This window comes from Histomonas meleagridis (assembly GCF_020186115.1).
Source record: "Histomonas meleagridis strain 2922-C6/04-10x chromosome Unknown contig_123, whole genome shotgun sequence".
Taxonomy (NCBI): Eukaryota; Parabasalia; order Tritrichomonadida; family Dientamoebidae; genus Histomonas; species Histomonas meleagridis.
The window spans coordinates 78,552-92,797 of NW_027150762.1; the positions used below are offsets into that span (position 1 = coordinate 78,552).

General features: G+C 29.8%; 4 protein-coding genes across 4 annotated transcripts; 3 read left to right on the plus strand and 1 right to left on the minus strand.

Annotated features, from left to right (window-relative positions):
* Window positions 1–7,331: 7,331 nt before the first annotated feature.
* On the plus strand, window positions 7,332–9,359 carry GO595_001256 (AMP-binding enzyme family protein; the record flags this gene model as incomplete). The annotated part of the gene is made up of 1 exon (XM_067914034.1): window positions 7,332–9,359. One exon carries the CDS (start codon window positions 7,332–7,334, stop codon window positions 9,357–9,359), a length of 2,028 nt encoding a protein of 675 aa, XP_067778556.1.
* A 597-nt stretch (window positions 9,360–9,956) lies between these two features.
* GO595_001257 (DnaJ domain containing protein) lies at window positions 9,957–11,426 on the minus strand (the record flags this gene model as incomplete). Its single annotated transcript, XM_067914035.1, has 1 exon — window positions 9,957–11,426. One exon carries the CDS (start codon window positions 11,424–11,426, stop codon window positions 9,957–9,959), a length of 1,470 nt encoding a protein of 489 aa, XP_067778557.1.
* Window positions 11,427–12,182: 756 nt separating this feature from the next.
* GO595_001258 (26S proteasome non-ATPase regulatory subunit 12) lies at window positions 12,183–13,433 on the plus strand (the record flags this gene model as incomplete). Its single annotated transcript, XM_067914037.1, has 1 exon — window positions 12,183–13,433. One exon carries the CDS (start codon window positions 12,183–12,185, stop codon window positions 13,431–13,433), a length of 1,251 nt encoding a protein of 416 aa, XP_067778558.1.
* A 132-nt stretch (window positions 13,434–13,565) lies between these two features.
* On the plus strand, window positions 13,566–14,246 carry GO595_001259 (Bromodomain containing protein; the record flags this gene model as incomplete). The annotated part of the gene is made up of 1 exon (XM_067914038.1): window positions 13,566–14,246. One exon carries the CDS (start codon window positions 13,566–13,568, stop codon window positions 14,244–14,246), a length of 681 nt encoding a protein of 226 aa, XP_067778559.1.

Sequence of the window (14,246 nt, forward strand, 5' to 3'; positions counted from 1 at the left end):
AAGTACTATCGTTTTTCGATTTTCATAATTCAAAATCGATTTTCATTTTTCAGGTTACTGAAAATACAACAAACGGTTGCATACGCAAGAATCAGTGCGGAATTTTAATGTAATTGTTGTGTTCTTATTTTCTATTATATTTTCTTATGTTGCTTTATGGTACAATGCACTTCAAAATGCAATTTTAAAAATTGATTATCCAATTGTGTTGCAACAAATAACTATATAAACTTAACTTTAAAATAGTTATTTATCCATTATATGCGAAGCTTTGCATATTCTTAACATCAAAAAATATGTTTATGCATTGCATTCATTTTTATTTTTTAGATCAAAATCAGAGTTCTAAAAAACCTTTAAATAATTTCTCATTTTAACCGTTTTCTAATAAGGTTCACCTCAAGTAGTGGTTCCGACCAATTATTCTCACAAAAAATCGTAAGGTAAAGTTAAGAATTACACTTAACGTTCATTCTTGTTATTTTTTTTTTTTTTTTGACTCTGGAGAGCTATAAGGATAATATTTCATTTATTTACCGAGATCACCTCCAAAGCCGCTGTTTAGATCTTTAAGTTTTTTATCTTCTTTCAGATTGATTTATTTTATGTCTTCCTCATATATGAGACTGAATAGATTGGTTCAACATAATGTACTACGTGCTGCATACAGCACCATTATTTTTATTATGTTTTTTTCCAGAAATTCCTAATTTTGTTCGTGAGAACTTCAAAAAGTGGATTTATCATAATTAAGTAAATAAACCTTACAATTGAGTATAATAAACCATTTAAATTTCCATAAAAAGTGCCATCAAGCTATTTAATTTTTCCAAAGTTATCCTGTGTCTGATCGCTGTTCTCATGAATTCGCTTTTGAGGAACCTAACAAAGTTAACCCATTTTGTGGCATTGATAAAAAAAGGGTGAATTTCTAGAGTCTTGATGATCTTTTGGCATGAAAATTTTCATAATAAATATAATTTTTCTCAAAATTAATAATATTTATTTTAGAAAAAAACTAATAGTATCCTTAGCAATGTTATTGTGCATATAGATATGTATAAATGATCAAAAAATTATGAAATAATTTTTTGATCAAATTTCGAAATATTCGATTTATATACTTGTAAATAAAAGCCATATATTCTTAAATGATTCCTAAAATTTTATTCATATTTTGAGTGTATATGTATGAAAAAGTTATTACAAATTTTCTGAATGTTGTTTTCACAGAATGGGATAAATAAACCTCACAATTTAGAATAATAAAGCATTTAAATCTTCTTCGTGAAAAGTGCCATCATCTCAATAATTTTTTCAAAATCTGTTCTCATGTGTTTGATCACTGTTGAACTCGCTGCTTTTGTGTAACCTAACAAAGTTAACCCTTCTAATGGCATTGCTAAATATACATATAGAATCATGGTTTCTTGTTTTTATTATTCGTACACCAAAAGATTCATATTTTGTTTTTTAACGATAAAAGAATTATTTGAGCCAATAATAAAAAAAATCGACCTTTTTATCTTTACTATTTTCAAACATGATATTGAAATGCCATTTGTTTCCTTTCATATCCCCTATTGTTCAAAAACCGCAAGGGTGTTTTGTGTCGTAACCAATTTTCCATTTTGCAAACAAACAATACATTTAAATGATATTTTATCTGCATTTCATTCAAATTGTGACAGAAAATTAATTTTATATGCGCAAACTTTTTAAAAAAGGTATTTACGTATAAATCATTTCTAGAATTTTTATATTTGAGAACTTAATAATTTAACTATTTCTTTGTGATCATTTTGAGTTGCATACATAAGTGCTGTTGTAGATATTTTGAACAATCTTCAAATATTATTTTGAAATCCAAAATTATTATAATAAATTCTAAATAAAACAAATAAATATTTTTAGCATTAATATCAATTCCTTTTTGTTCAAGAAGTAATTTAACGATTTCTGTATGACCATTTAAGGATGCACACATAAGTGCTGTTTGAAATAATTTAAATAATTTTCAAATATTATTTTGAAATAAGAAATTATTAAAATAAATATTAAATAAAACAAATAAATATCTTTAGCATTTACATCAATTTCTTCTTGTTCAAGAAGTAATTTAACTATTTCTGTATGACCTTTTGAAGATGCTAACATAAGTGCTGTTTTAAATAATTTAAATAATTTTCAAATATTATTTTGAAATAAGAAATTATTAAAATAATTTTTAAATAAAACAAATAAATATTTTTAGCATTAATATCAATTCCTTCTTGTTCAAGAAGTAATTTAACCATTTCTATATTACCATTTGAAGATGCCAAAATAAGTGCTGTATAAAATATTTTAAATAATTTCCAAATATTATTTTATTATATCAGGATTTTAAAATGAATATCGAATAAAATAAATATATATCTGAAACATTAACATCAATTCTTACTTGTTGAAGAAGTAAATTGATTATTTCGGTATAACTTTTTTTGAATGCTATATATAGAGGTGCCTCGAATAATTTGAATAATTTCCAAAAATTCTTTTGGAATATGAAACTATTGAAACAAACACGAAATAAAACATATAAATACCTCTAACATTAATGTCAATATCTTTTTGCTCAAGAAGTAACATAAATATTTCAAAATATTCATTTAAAATTGCATAATTAAGTGCTGCATTAAATATTTTATATTATTTCCAAATATTATTTTAGAATTTTAAAATATTATTAATAATATAAGGAAAAATGATTAAATATCTTTAGCATTAATGTTAATCCCTTTTTGTTCAAGAAGTAACTTAACTATTTCAAGATATCTATTTAAAACTGCTAAAATAAGTGGAGTCTTAAATAATTTAATTAAATACCAAATATTATTTTTAAATTGTAAATTGTTGAAATATATATTAAATAAAATAAATAAACATCTTTAACATTAATATCAATTTTTTCTTGTTCAAGAAGTAATTTAACCATATCGATGTGATTTTTTCTATTTCGAAATATAATAATGATTTAAATAACAAGAATAATTATCTAATACATATTTAAAATATCAATTTATTGTGATAAACATAAAATAAACAGAAACAATGTTCTTATTATTAATGTTTTCTTCTTTCTTAAGAAGTATTTTAAATATTTCAGTTTGATCATTTCGGGATGCCAATAAAAGTGCGGTATCAAATATAACAATTAAATTCCAAATTTCTGATTAAAACCCAAAATTTTTAATATCAATTTTGTATAATACATACGAATATCTTTTAGTTTAAAGTTAATTCCTTCTTGTTCTATAAGAAATTGAACAATTCCGATATAACCTTTTATAGTTGCTATCATTAATGATGTTCTAAATAATTTAATAAAATTCCAAATATTATTTCAAAATATCAAAACGTTAAAACATATTTTAATACAAACAAATTAATATTTTTAGCATTAATATCAATCCCTTCTTGTTTAATAATATATTGAACAAGTTCAATATTTCCTGATTCTGATGCGAAAACTAATATGTTTTTCGGAATTTGATTATGTTCAAGAAAATATTTGACAAGATATAAATTACCTGTTTTTGCTGTTACATTAATTATATATTCATCAAATTTGATTTCTTCTTCTAAAAATGAAAGAATTTCATAATTACCAATATTAATACATTGATAAATTTGTTCTTGGAATTTAATATCAGTTAATGTTTGCGTGTTACTAATATAATATCCAAAATTTTTAAATGGAATTTTGTTTGTAATTACATATGTTAATAAATGTTGTTGATTGTTTTGATCTAATTTTTCGATTTTGTTTTCATAAATATATTTAAAGATATCATTTCGATGAAATTTAATTGCTATTTCATAAACATCGTCAAATGTTGAATGATTTTGTTCACATAAATAAATAATTTCAAGATTTCCACCTGCGATTGCATATTTACCTGTGTTTTCGACTTTTGCATTATTCATTATTAAATATTTAAAACATTGAATTGCTCCAAAAAATGCTGCAAAATCAATTAATGTAACATTTTCATTGTTAATAAATGAATATCTTTCAGAAAGTGATGGTTTAATGATTTGATTAAAATCAAAATCTTCTTGTGATGATATTTCTTGAAGTTTCTCTATATCATCATTTCGAATGATTTTTGATATTTCATTCGGATTAACTCCTTCTTTAACGAATTGCTTATGAAGTTCCCAATCATTCTTTGCTAATTTTTCATAATTATTTTTAAATTCTTCATTGAATGGATCTTTATATTCGTTTTTCTTGTTTTCTTCTTCAGTTTTATAATGTGAAAAATAATTAGTATTAAAGTTTTTGGTAATATTTATATTAATTATTTCTTTTTCAATCATTTTTTCAATGATATAATATGTCTCTTGTGTATTAAATTCTGATATATAATTAGTAAAAATTTCAATTATTTTTGGATTGTTGTGAATAATTGCTTCTTCTTTAGATTGAATTTCTTGCAAATAATTTAAATAAGTTTGGATTGATTCTCTTTGAGATGAAAATGCTGAATAAACTAAAACAATTATACAACGATTAAATGTACAAGGAAAATCTTTATCAAATAAATTCATTGTTTTTGCAACAGAAATTTCAAAGTTTTTTTCTGTAAGATTAATTATGATCTGTTCTAAAGAAATCAACTTTTGCATATATGTAGATTGGCTCTTAATTGATGCATTATTTGCTTCATTTTCTGCGTCAAGGGTCTGTGCGCTTTCAGTCATCATCATGAAACTTTTTTAATTCCTTGAACGGTACTTAACTTCCTGAAAGACACTTTTTGAAAGGTTTTGAACAGTTTACATTTTTCATGACGGTTTTAATAGAGATTCAGACCTTGAGTATGTCCCTTCAGAAAATTTAAAGATAAAAAATTTAGGTTTTCTCATTTTAATTTAAATTAAAAAAATATTAGAGAAGTACAATATTTTTCTTTTAGAAATGACTATTTAAGAACATATTCCTAACATCTGGGCTTCGCCTTGAAGTTTAACAATAAAATCAGGGTTTTTAAGATTTTCAAATAATTTGTCAATATCATTTGAACTCATCTCATGTGCAACAAAAAACAAAGTAGGGTTACCGTTCGGGTACACTTGATATAAGATACTTATTTATATGCTGAATATGAAAAAGTTGATTTCTAATTTTCATATTTTGTACATATTGAATAACTTCTGGATCAAGACCATTTAGAGGAGGAGAAATCAAGAATTCGATATCTTCAGGTTTCATGTAATTTTTCATTTTTGTGATGTGTTTTTTGGGGCGATATATATTAATTAAAAAATTGAAAGATTGCGGTTTTGTGGGCAGAAAAATGTTTGAATTCTATCGTTTTTTATTTTAAACGGGTTTTGCAGTAGTCAAAAAAGTGGAACTCTGTATTTTTGAACTTTATCATTTTATGAAACAAATTTTATAGCAAATTATATCCATTGATCATTTTCGTTATTGAGAGTATTATTAAATTCTTTGTCAATGAATTCAGTTTTTCCTTTTCCATCTGATGAAGAAAATTCATCGTTTTTATTAGAACTTTGAGATGAAATTTGTTTTTTACTTCGTCGAGTAATAAAAATTATAATTCCTATAATCAAAAGAAGAATTATAACTGATCCACATGTAATACCAACGAAAACACTTTTTGAAATATTAGAATTTTGTGACTCAGTTTGAATAATTGCATCAAAGAAATTATAATAATAAGAATAATATGATGAATATTGATATATTGTGTATTCATAATATATAATTTCGGTGAAAATAAAAGTATGACTTGCTGATATTAAAGTAAATGATAATGTATTTGATAAAAATGAGTTGATAACAGTTAATGTTCGAATAATGTATAAAGAATGTGTTAATGTTAGTGAATACAATCCTGAATTTACAAGAATTGTTTCTCTAAAAATATTTGATTTAGTAAATGAATCTGAATTAGAAAATGTATTCGACATAGTAAGTCATCAAGTTTTGTAATTACCTTTTCTAGCTTGTACGCTTAATGTAGCAGCCTTAGTTGATTATATTAATATTGAATCTCTTCTTTCATATGAATGAATTGATTTAAATATTCGCGATAATTATTTAATTAATTTCAATTTATTAAAATTAATCATATATCGAAGTAATATTTGGAATTACATCATATTATTTAATACACCACTGTTTAATGCATGAGAACAGTTTATTTAGAATTGTTGATTTACCGCTTTTAAACAAAAGTGAATCGATATAAATGCAAAGAATATTTATATAATATAGCATGTATATTTATATAGTTTCATTTGAAATTAAATTTTTCAACTTTTAATTTAAATTAGATATTTGGTATTTCATTTAATTATTTCAAACAGTTTTCTATGAATCTGTGTAATTAGATTTTTCTTGCAAAAAAAAATATTCGTTTACTTCTCAATCAAGAAGGAACTGGCCCGAATTCACAAGATATTTATATATACATTGTAACGTTAAAATGAAAAATTTATTGTTCTAACTTAAAATACGGATTTTTTATTATTAATTTAATACACCTCTTATAAATGCATGTCAAAGGAAAGCCATTGATATTTATAGAAATGTTTCTTAATAAAGATGAAACTGATTTGAATATTAAAAATGATCATATTTTTTATTTTCTGTTTTATATAATATTTCCAAATTTTATTTGAATAATTGGAGTTTGATCAATCTTTTTTATGTTGCAATCGAATATGTATCTCAAAAATATCAACCAGAAATGTTTAATTTATATTCTAAACGAAGAGTGATATAAGTATTATGTGTTCAGAAAAAAGCAAACATGTTCTTAATTCAAACGATCGCAAATTTGTATTTTCATTCTTTAATAGATCCATTTTCGAAAAACAGTAATTAACCCTCCAAATTTCAAATTACCAAGAATTTTTTCTGAGAAAACATCGGTTAAAATCGTTTGGATTCAATTAAACCATCATTATACTCATTTTTTTTTAACAAATTTCTATGACTTCTACGACTGAAAAGTACGATGTCTAAGGGAAGCATGAATAGAACAACATAAATTTTTTTTCTCTCCAAATTATATTTTAAAGAGTCGCTTTTAATTCTAGATTTTTATTATGAAAAAACCAATGGTTAAAATCCATTCTAACTCACCATTCCCATAGAAAACTCGAAAGTTAAGGCACGATCATTTCAGTTTGAAAGACTGGTCAAAAGTGGATTTCACCATTCAATTTTCAGAGTGTGTCTGCAAGTCCGGTCAAGCATTGAAATCTTTCGCTTGACTTGATAAAATCCATTCAAATTCATTCATAAGCTTATGGGCCAAATCTACAGCACTGGCATTCCACCTAAGTGCATCCCAATCGATGAAGAAACAAGTCCAGATGAAAGCAAAATATATCGTAACATTCATTGCTTTCTCGAAAACGGAGGTCAACACATTAAAACATTTAGAAACCAACCAGACTCACATACTGCTATTGACATTATGCGCGTATCTTCTGTGCGGTATGCTAATAGTCCATGCACAGGTGAACGTATAATTGATGAAAACGGAAATGTTGGTCCATACAAATACATCACTTATTCTGAATTCTACAAACGCGCTTTAGCTTTCGGTCGTGGTCTTCTTGAATTAGGACTTACTCGAGGAGATAAGATCGGAATCTATTCATCCAACTCCCAATGGTGGCAAATTGCTGCATTTGGTTCTTTCTCAGTTGGCATCATCATCGTTCCAGTTTATGATTCATTTGGCAAAGACGCTGCACAATATATCATAACACACGCTGAAGTCAAATTAGTTCTTTGTTCTCGCTTTAAATACGACCCATTGGTTAACCTTGTTTCAGCAACACCCAACGTTACCCAAATTGTGATAATGTCGGATACAATACCAAGTGAACCAGCATCACCAATTCCTGTTCGTACATGCCAAAGCGTTCTCGAACTAGGTCTAACATCCAAATTACCTAACGAGTTTTCCAAACCTGAAGAAACAGCAGTGTTGATGTATACATCTGGATCCACAGGAACACCTAAGGGCTGTATTATCACACAAGAGAACCTTGTAGCTGGAGGAGCTGCATTATCCAGTGTTAATTTAGGGGTTGGTAATCGATATGAAGAAGATACATTTTTGTCATTTTTACCTTTAGCTCACATATATGCTATGGTTGTTGAGTTGATGATGTATGCACATGGAATCCGAGTCGGATTTGCACAAGGACAAGTTAAGACATTATTGGATGATATTCGAGAAATGAAACCCACCATGATGATTGCGGTACCACGTATCCTAAACCGTGTTGCGGACTTTATGCGCTGTGAAATCAAGAAATTGCCCACACCATTACAAAAAATTATTGAATGGGCGATTGAAGACAAAGCCAAAAATGTGCGTAACAATCGTGGTTATTCATTATTATTAGATGGAATTCTCTTCCAAAAGTTCCGAAACGCATTAGGCGGCCGTTTACGTTTGATCGTCAACGGGGGTGCCCCAATCAGACCAGATGTATTCAAATTTTTATCGGCCACGGTATCACCAAATATTATCCAAGGGTATGGTCTTACTGAAATCTCTGCAGGTTTAGCAGTACAAGAAATGCCTGTTACTGATTATACTACAGTTGGTCCAGCTTCGATCTGCTGTGACGTCAAGTTGAGAAAAGTCAAAGACACTGATTATAATCCACGAGGCGAGATTCCAACTGGTGAATTAATGGTACGTGGACCCGGATTATTCAAAGAGTATTATAAACAACCGGACATCACCAAAGAAGCATTTGATGGCGAATGGTTTGCGACAGGCGATGTCTGTGAAATTACACCTGATGGACAAATCAAGATCATTGATCGTGCCAAACAATTAGTTAAGTTAAGCCAAGGCGAATATTTATCTCTTACGACATTATCCGATATGTATTCCGAAGCTGATGTTCTTTCATTCATATTCATTTACGCTGACTCAAGTCATGACCAACCTATAGCTGTCGTGTTCCCTAAGCAAGAGAAAATCGAGGAATGGAACTCAAGAGGTATCACAGATGTTAAGGATAGCCAAGTCGTGAAGGACGAAATCATAAAGAGCTTGGAAAAGGTTTTCATCGAGAAGAAGATGCGCGGATTCGAAAGGATTACAAACGTCGTCGTAGAGACTGAAGAGCCAACAATCGAAAATGGACTGCTGACGCCATCGCTCAAGCCGCAGCTGAACTCGTTCAAGAAGAAATATTTGAACGCGCTGGAGAACTTGTACCAACAAATAGAAAAGAAGAAGAAAGAAAAGGCTGAGGAAGAAGCCCTGGCTGAAAAGGAAAAAGAGAAATCACAAAATAAATAAACTTTCAAAGACAATTTGACAGCGGATTTTTGGTACTAAAAATTAAATATTTGAAATTTGTTGATTTTCTTGAAGAGAAATATTGAAATGATACAAACGGCTTCGTTTGATATCGCCAATCATATTAAGCCACAATATTGAGAAAGCACTTGTAGATTTTATGTTTGTGTCCAATGTTGAATTTTATCAGTTGAGTGGTATCACTCAAGGTGATGGTGTTGCTGAGGTTAAAGAAAGTGTATCTCAATAAGAGATATTCAAGTTAAATCTTAAGACACATCGAATAAAAAAGACAAAGTTCAATTACAACGTATTATAATAGCACTTAAACCAAATATTCCATCAATAGCATCTAATTCTCAAGAACTCAATCATTAATGAATTAGAAGTGCAAGAATGCTATTTTAAATTAATTTATTACCTGATTTGTACAATGTGATTCTTGATATGGGAATTGAAGAACTTTTGGAGACGAAATTTCGATCATTTGAAATGAAGTTTATCTGTGAAGTGCATTTCGAGTTTTAAGATTACTTAATATCATATTCATATGTTTCAAAGAGTTTTATTCATTTTGTTAAGATGTCAAATCATTCATTAGAAATGGAACTCGAAGTGAAAACCCTGTCCGCCGTTGAAGTGGAATTGTTGGCCACCTCCACCACCGAAATTAAATCCTCCCCCACCGAAGAACAAATCGAATGGGTTAAATCCGAAGTTCTGTGCGCCTCCCATTGGATCGTCTGGATCTCTTCCAGCGTCATATAATTGTTTCTTTTGCGGGTCACCTAACACGTCAAATGCTATGTTTATCATTTTCATTTTTTCTTCAGCTTCTTTTTTCTTTGTCTTATCACTGTATCTGTCTGGATGCCATTTTCGAACCATTTTCTTATAAGCATCTTTTACAACGGATTCGTCTGATCCTTTCGGTATCTCAAGGATTTCATAATAATCGATATAAGACTTTTTCTTCTTAAGCTCCTGCGCCTTGTTGATTCCGTCCGCGGCTCTTTGGTCGGTAGGACGATGGCGTTGAACGTTAGAATAATCAAAAAGTGCCGCGTCATAATCCTCCAATTCGAGATTGAGGTCGGCTCTTTCAAGGACCAAGTCAAGAGAATCGGGTGATTCGTCGATCATTTTGTTAAGAATCTCAAGGAGTTCTTTTGGACCTTTTTGAATCTTCAATAGACGAAGTCTAAGAAGGTCAAGTGAGTTAATAAGATTTGTTCCAGCGGAACAAAATTGTTGGCCGGAGGTATAAGATGCATTTATTTCAATCTCTGCATCTTTGGGTTTCTGTTGATCTAAATATTTGCGAGCTAATGTGTAATGCTTACGGAAATCTGTAATGGCTTTATGTGCTGCTGTGGTTGTGCCAGGAGGATTCTTGGATGATTTGCTCTTGGTAACTCGTTGAAGAGCATCATCAATTTTGCCATCGCAGAAAAGACAAATTCCGGTGCGATATAATATTTTGCCATCATTCTTAAGTTCGTCTGATAAAGAATCGGCGAGTTCTTGGTACTTCCCGAAGTCCTGCGCTGTCCAAGCTATGTCAGCACGCTTCAAAATGAAATCTGAGCACTTTGGAGCATTTTGTATTAACACGTCATAAGCTTGAATTGCTTCGGAATATTTGCCTTGGTTGTAGTAGGAATTGGCTTTCTGTTCTAAGGATTGAAGTGATTTAGCATTATTCTGCATGTTTCTGTCACCTGCATATTTAGCAGCTTCTTCGGCTCTTTTGAAGTCGCCGTTTTGCATATATGCATGTGCAAGAAGTGTGTTGGCATATCGCTTGTCATCTGATGATGGTTTGTTAGATAAAATATTTTTTCCATCTTCGATAACCTCTTTTGTCATGCCCATGTTAAGACAGCAGTTACCACGGAGCTTATAAAGACTGTTTTCGACGGATTTTCCTTCATTTGATATTAATTGATTCAATTCTGTATAGGCTTGCCAAAATTGGTGAAAAGCCATAAGTTGTTCAACCCTTCGAATGTAGGCGGGGTTTACTTTTGAAACCCCTGAAATAATGAGGGAAAACAAGAAAATCATTGGAAATATGGGTAACCAGTGTACGGCGGTTTTGGCCAAATAAAAATTTAAGTCAACAGACTTTTACAAAATAAACCTTTTTAACTGAAGAAGATGAAAAAATTAAAGGGAATATCAATGAAATAAATGAATATTTCAATCATCCATCAATGAATAACTTAGTGAGCTTTATGATAGTACCATTAAGCTTATTAAGTTGAAACGATTGAAGATAAAGGAAAACTTTGTAAAAACTTATCAAAAAGTGTTAAATTTCTGAGAAAATATTTGGATTTCTTAGCTTTACATAAAATATTAACAAAATAACTTGACCAAAGAAAAGAAAACGTCCATCTCTTCCAAATCTATTATTGGTTATAAATAATTAAAAGTAGAAACAGTAATTTGAGTTTAATTACAATCATTCAAAATCTTTTCCAAATGCTTGCATGTTTACTTGTGGCTGTTGCAAGTATCAAAGAAAAAATATAAAAAATTATGTTTTTTTGATGTAGCACAAATGTTATGCTTTCTTTGCTTTTAATGTTTTTGTTCTGCTTTTTAAATATAAATCTGATAATGAAAATAAAATATCTCACTTGTAGTGCTTCAATATTTTTGCAATGAAAATTATCATAATTTATTATGTTAAATTCAACAGACTGTTCATAGTTTGTTGGGATTAATGTTGCAAAATATTTTTTTATTTCTGGGATGAAGCTTCAGTGACCGTTTAATCATTTTAAGTTGGTTGGATAAAACCGTTTTGACATACCCATGAACGAAGAAATTCAATCCCTCCAACCAATCGTCGATTCTCAGCTTCCAGAACTCCTTTCACTTCCATTCGATTCTGCTATTGAAGGTTTACATGCTTTAGAACGAAGAACAAGAATTGCAAAAGATGATAAGTCAAATACCCGTGTTTGTGTTGAAATTGTCAACTTATGTATAAAGGAAAAGAGGTGGTCAGATCTTGGAACTAACGTCGCTATTCTTTCTAAGCGTCGTGGATATTCTCGAACGTCAATAACAAAAATTGTTAAAATATCAATGGATGCATTGGACTTAATTCAAAACGAAGAGACAAAGATTTCATTAGTTAAGGTTTTACGTGATGTTACAGAAGGAAAAATATTCGTTGAAATAGAAAGAGCAAGACTTACAAGCATTTTAGTTGACTATCTTGAAGCACGTGGTGAGTACCAAGAATGTATGGAGCTTCTTCAAGACTTACGTCTCGAAATATTAACAACTATGGATGAAAAAGAAAGAATTGGTCTTATGCTTCATCAATTCAAACTTTGTCTCGAATGCAAAGATCAACTCCGCGCATCCTTATGCGCCGAAAAAATCAATGATCAAAAATTTGATGATGAAGATCTCAGACTTCAATTCCTTACACTTTCGATTCAGTACCACACCGAATTTACAAAAGATTTTCTCGAAATGGGAAAAGCATATTATGATGTATATAAGCTCAATAATAATCATGATGATTTAATGAAAGCAATTATCAACGCGGTCCTTGCTCCACACTCTCCGGAACAACTACGCTTCTGCAACGAATTATATTCGCTTAAGGATTTGGCCCTTTTACCTGATGCCAAAAATCTGTTATCAGTATTCATGGGAAAAGAACTTGTTCCATGGCCAGAATTTGAAAATTCCTTTGGCTCCTTTATTGCAGAAGATTGTAAAGATGTTATGCGACGTCGAGTTATTGAACATGGTCTCCGAGTTATTGCAATGTATTACACAAACATTCGTCTCGTGAGGCTTGCAGAGCTCCTTCAGCTTACTGTTGATGAGCTTGAAGACAGAATCATTGATTTAGTTTTCAATGAAGATTTTTATGCAAAAGTTAATAGGCCAAAAGGAGTTATCACATTCAAGAAGCAGCAGAAGACAAGTGAATTAGCAGACGAGTTCTCTGAGAATATCATGAAGCTTTGTAGGCTCGTTGATCAGGCTCATTCACTTATTGAAAAAGAGCGTCAATTTATTCATCGTGCAAAAATTCAGTAAAATAAAGAATTCAATATTATATCGTCATAGAATTCCTTTTTGAATTAAAAACAATCGTAGTCTATGAAAAAGAGAATTTGTATATTTATGACACTTTTTTTACTATTTGGCGGTTGACACGCGCCACCTTATATGGATTCGAATGCATACGATTTTGTAAGATCAATCACAGAAAAGATCGTTGCAATACCAACAAATGCTGACTTCGCGTATCCGTTGGAAGATATTGTACCAGGATATCGTGATTATATTGAAAATCCAATGGACTTATCAACAGTTCAAAAAAAACTTAAAGATAATAAGTATAAAACAGTAAGAGAATGGTACGAGGATGTATGCAGAATTTATGACAACTGTGTAAAATATTATACTGAATCTAATCAACCACCAGATCGTGCTGAATTATACATTACACTTGCAAATTATAATTTAAAAAGATTCAAAAAACTAACGCCAGGATTAGAATGTAAATCTGATGAAGAATGGTATGAACTTACAAGAAAAACAAATGAGAAATTAATTAAAATTGCAGGAAATAGTCCAATTCCGCAAGGAATTGACCCAATGCTTCCTGATGTAAGTTCATTTGCTGAACCTTTAATGCCACTTACGCCAAGAGAAATTGCGGAAACTGTTGATTCATTAAACAGATGGATGGATCAAGATCACACGAAAAAAGACATTGTTCTACTCTTGAAGCAGAACGAGCCAGAAATGAAGTTTGATGTTGATTTACTCACTATAGATGCTGAAAAACTGAAAGAAGAAACGCTGAAGGCACTGTGGGTGTACGTTAAATCGCATAAAACATAA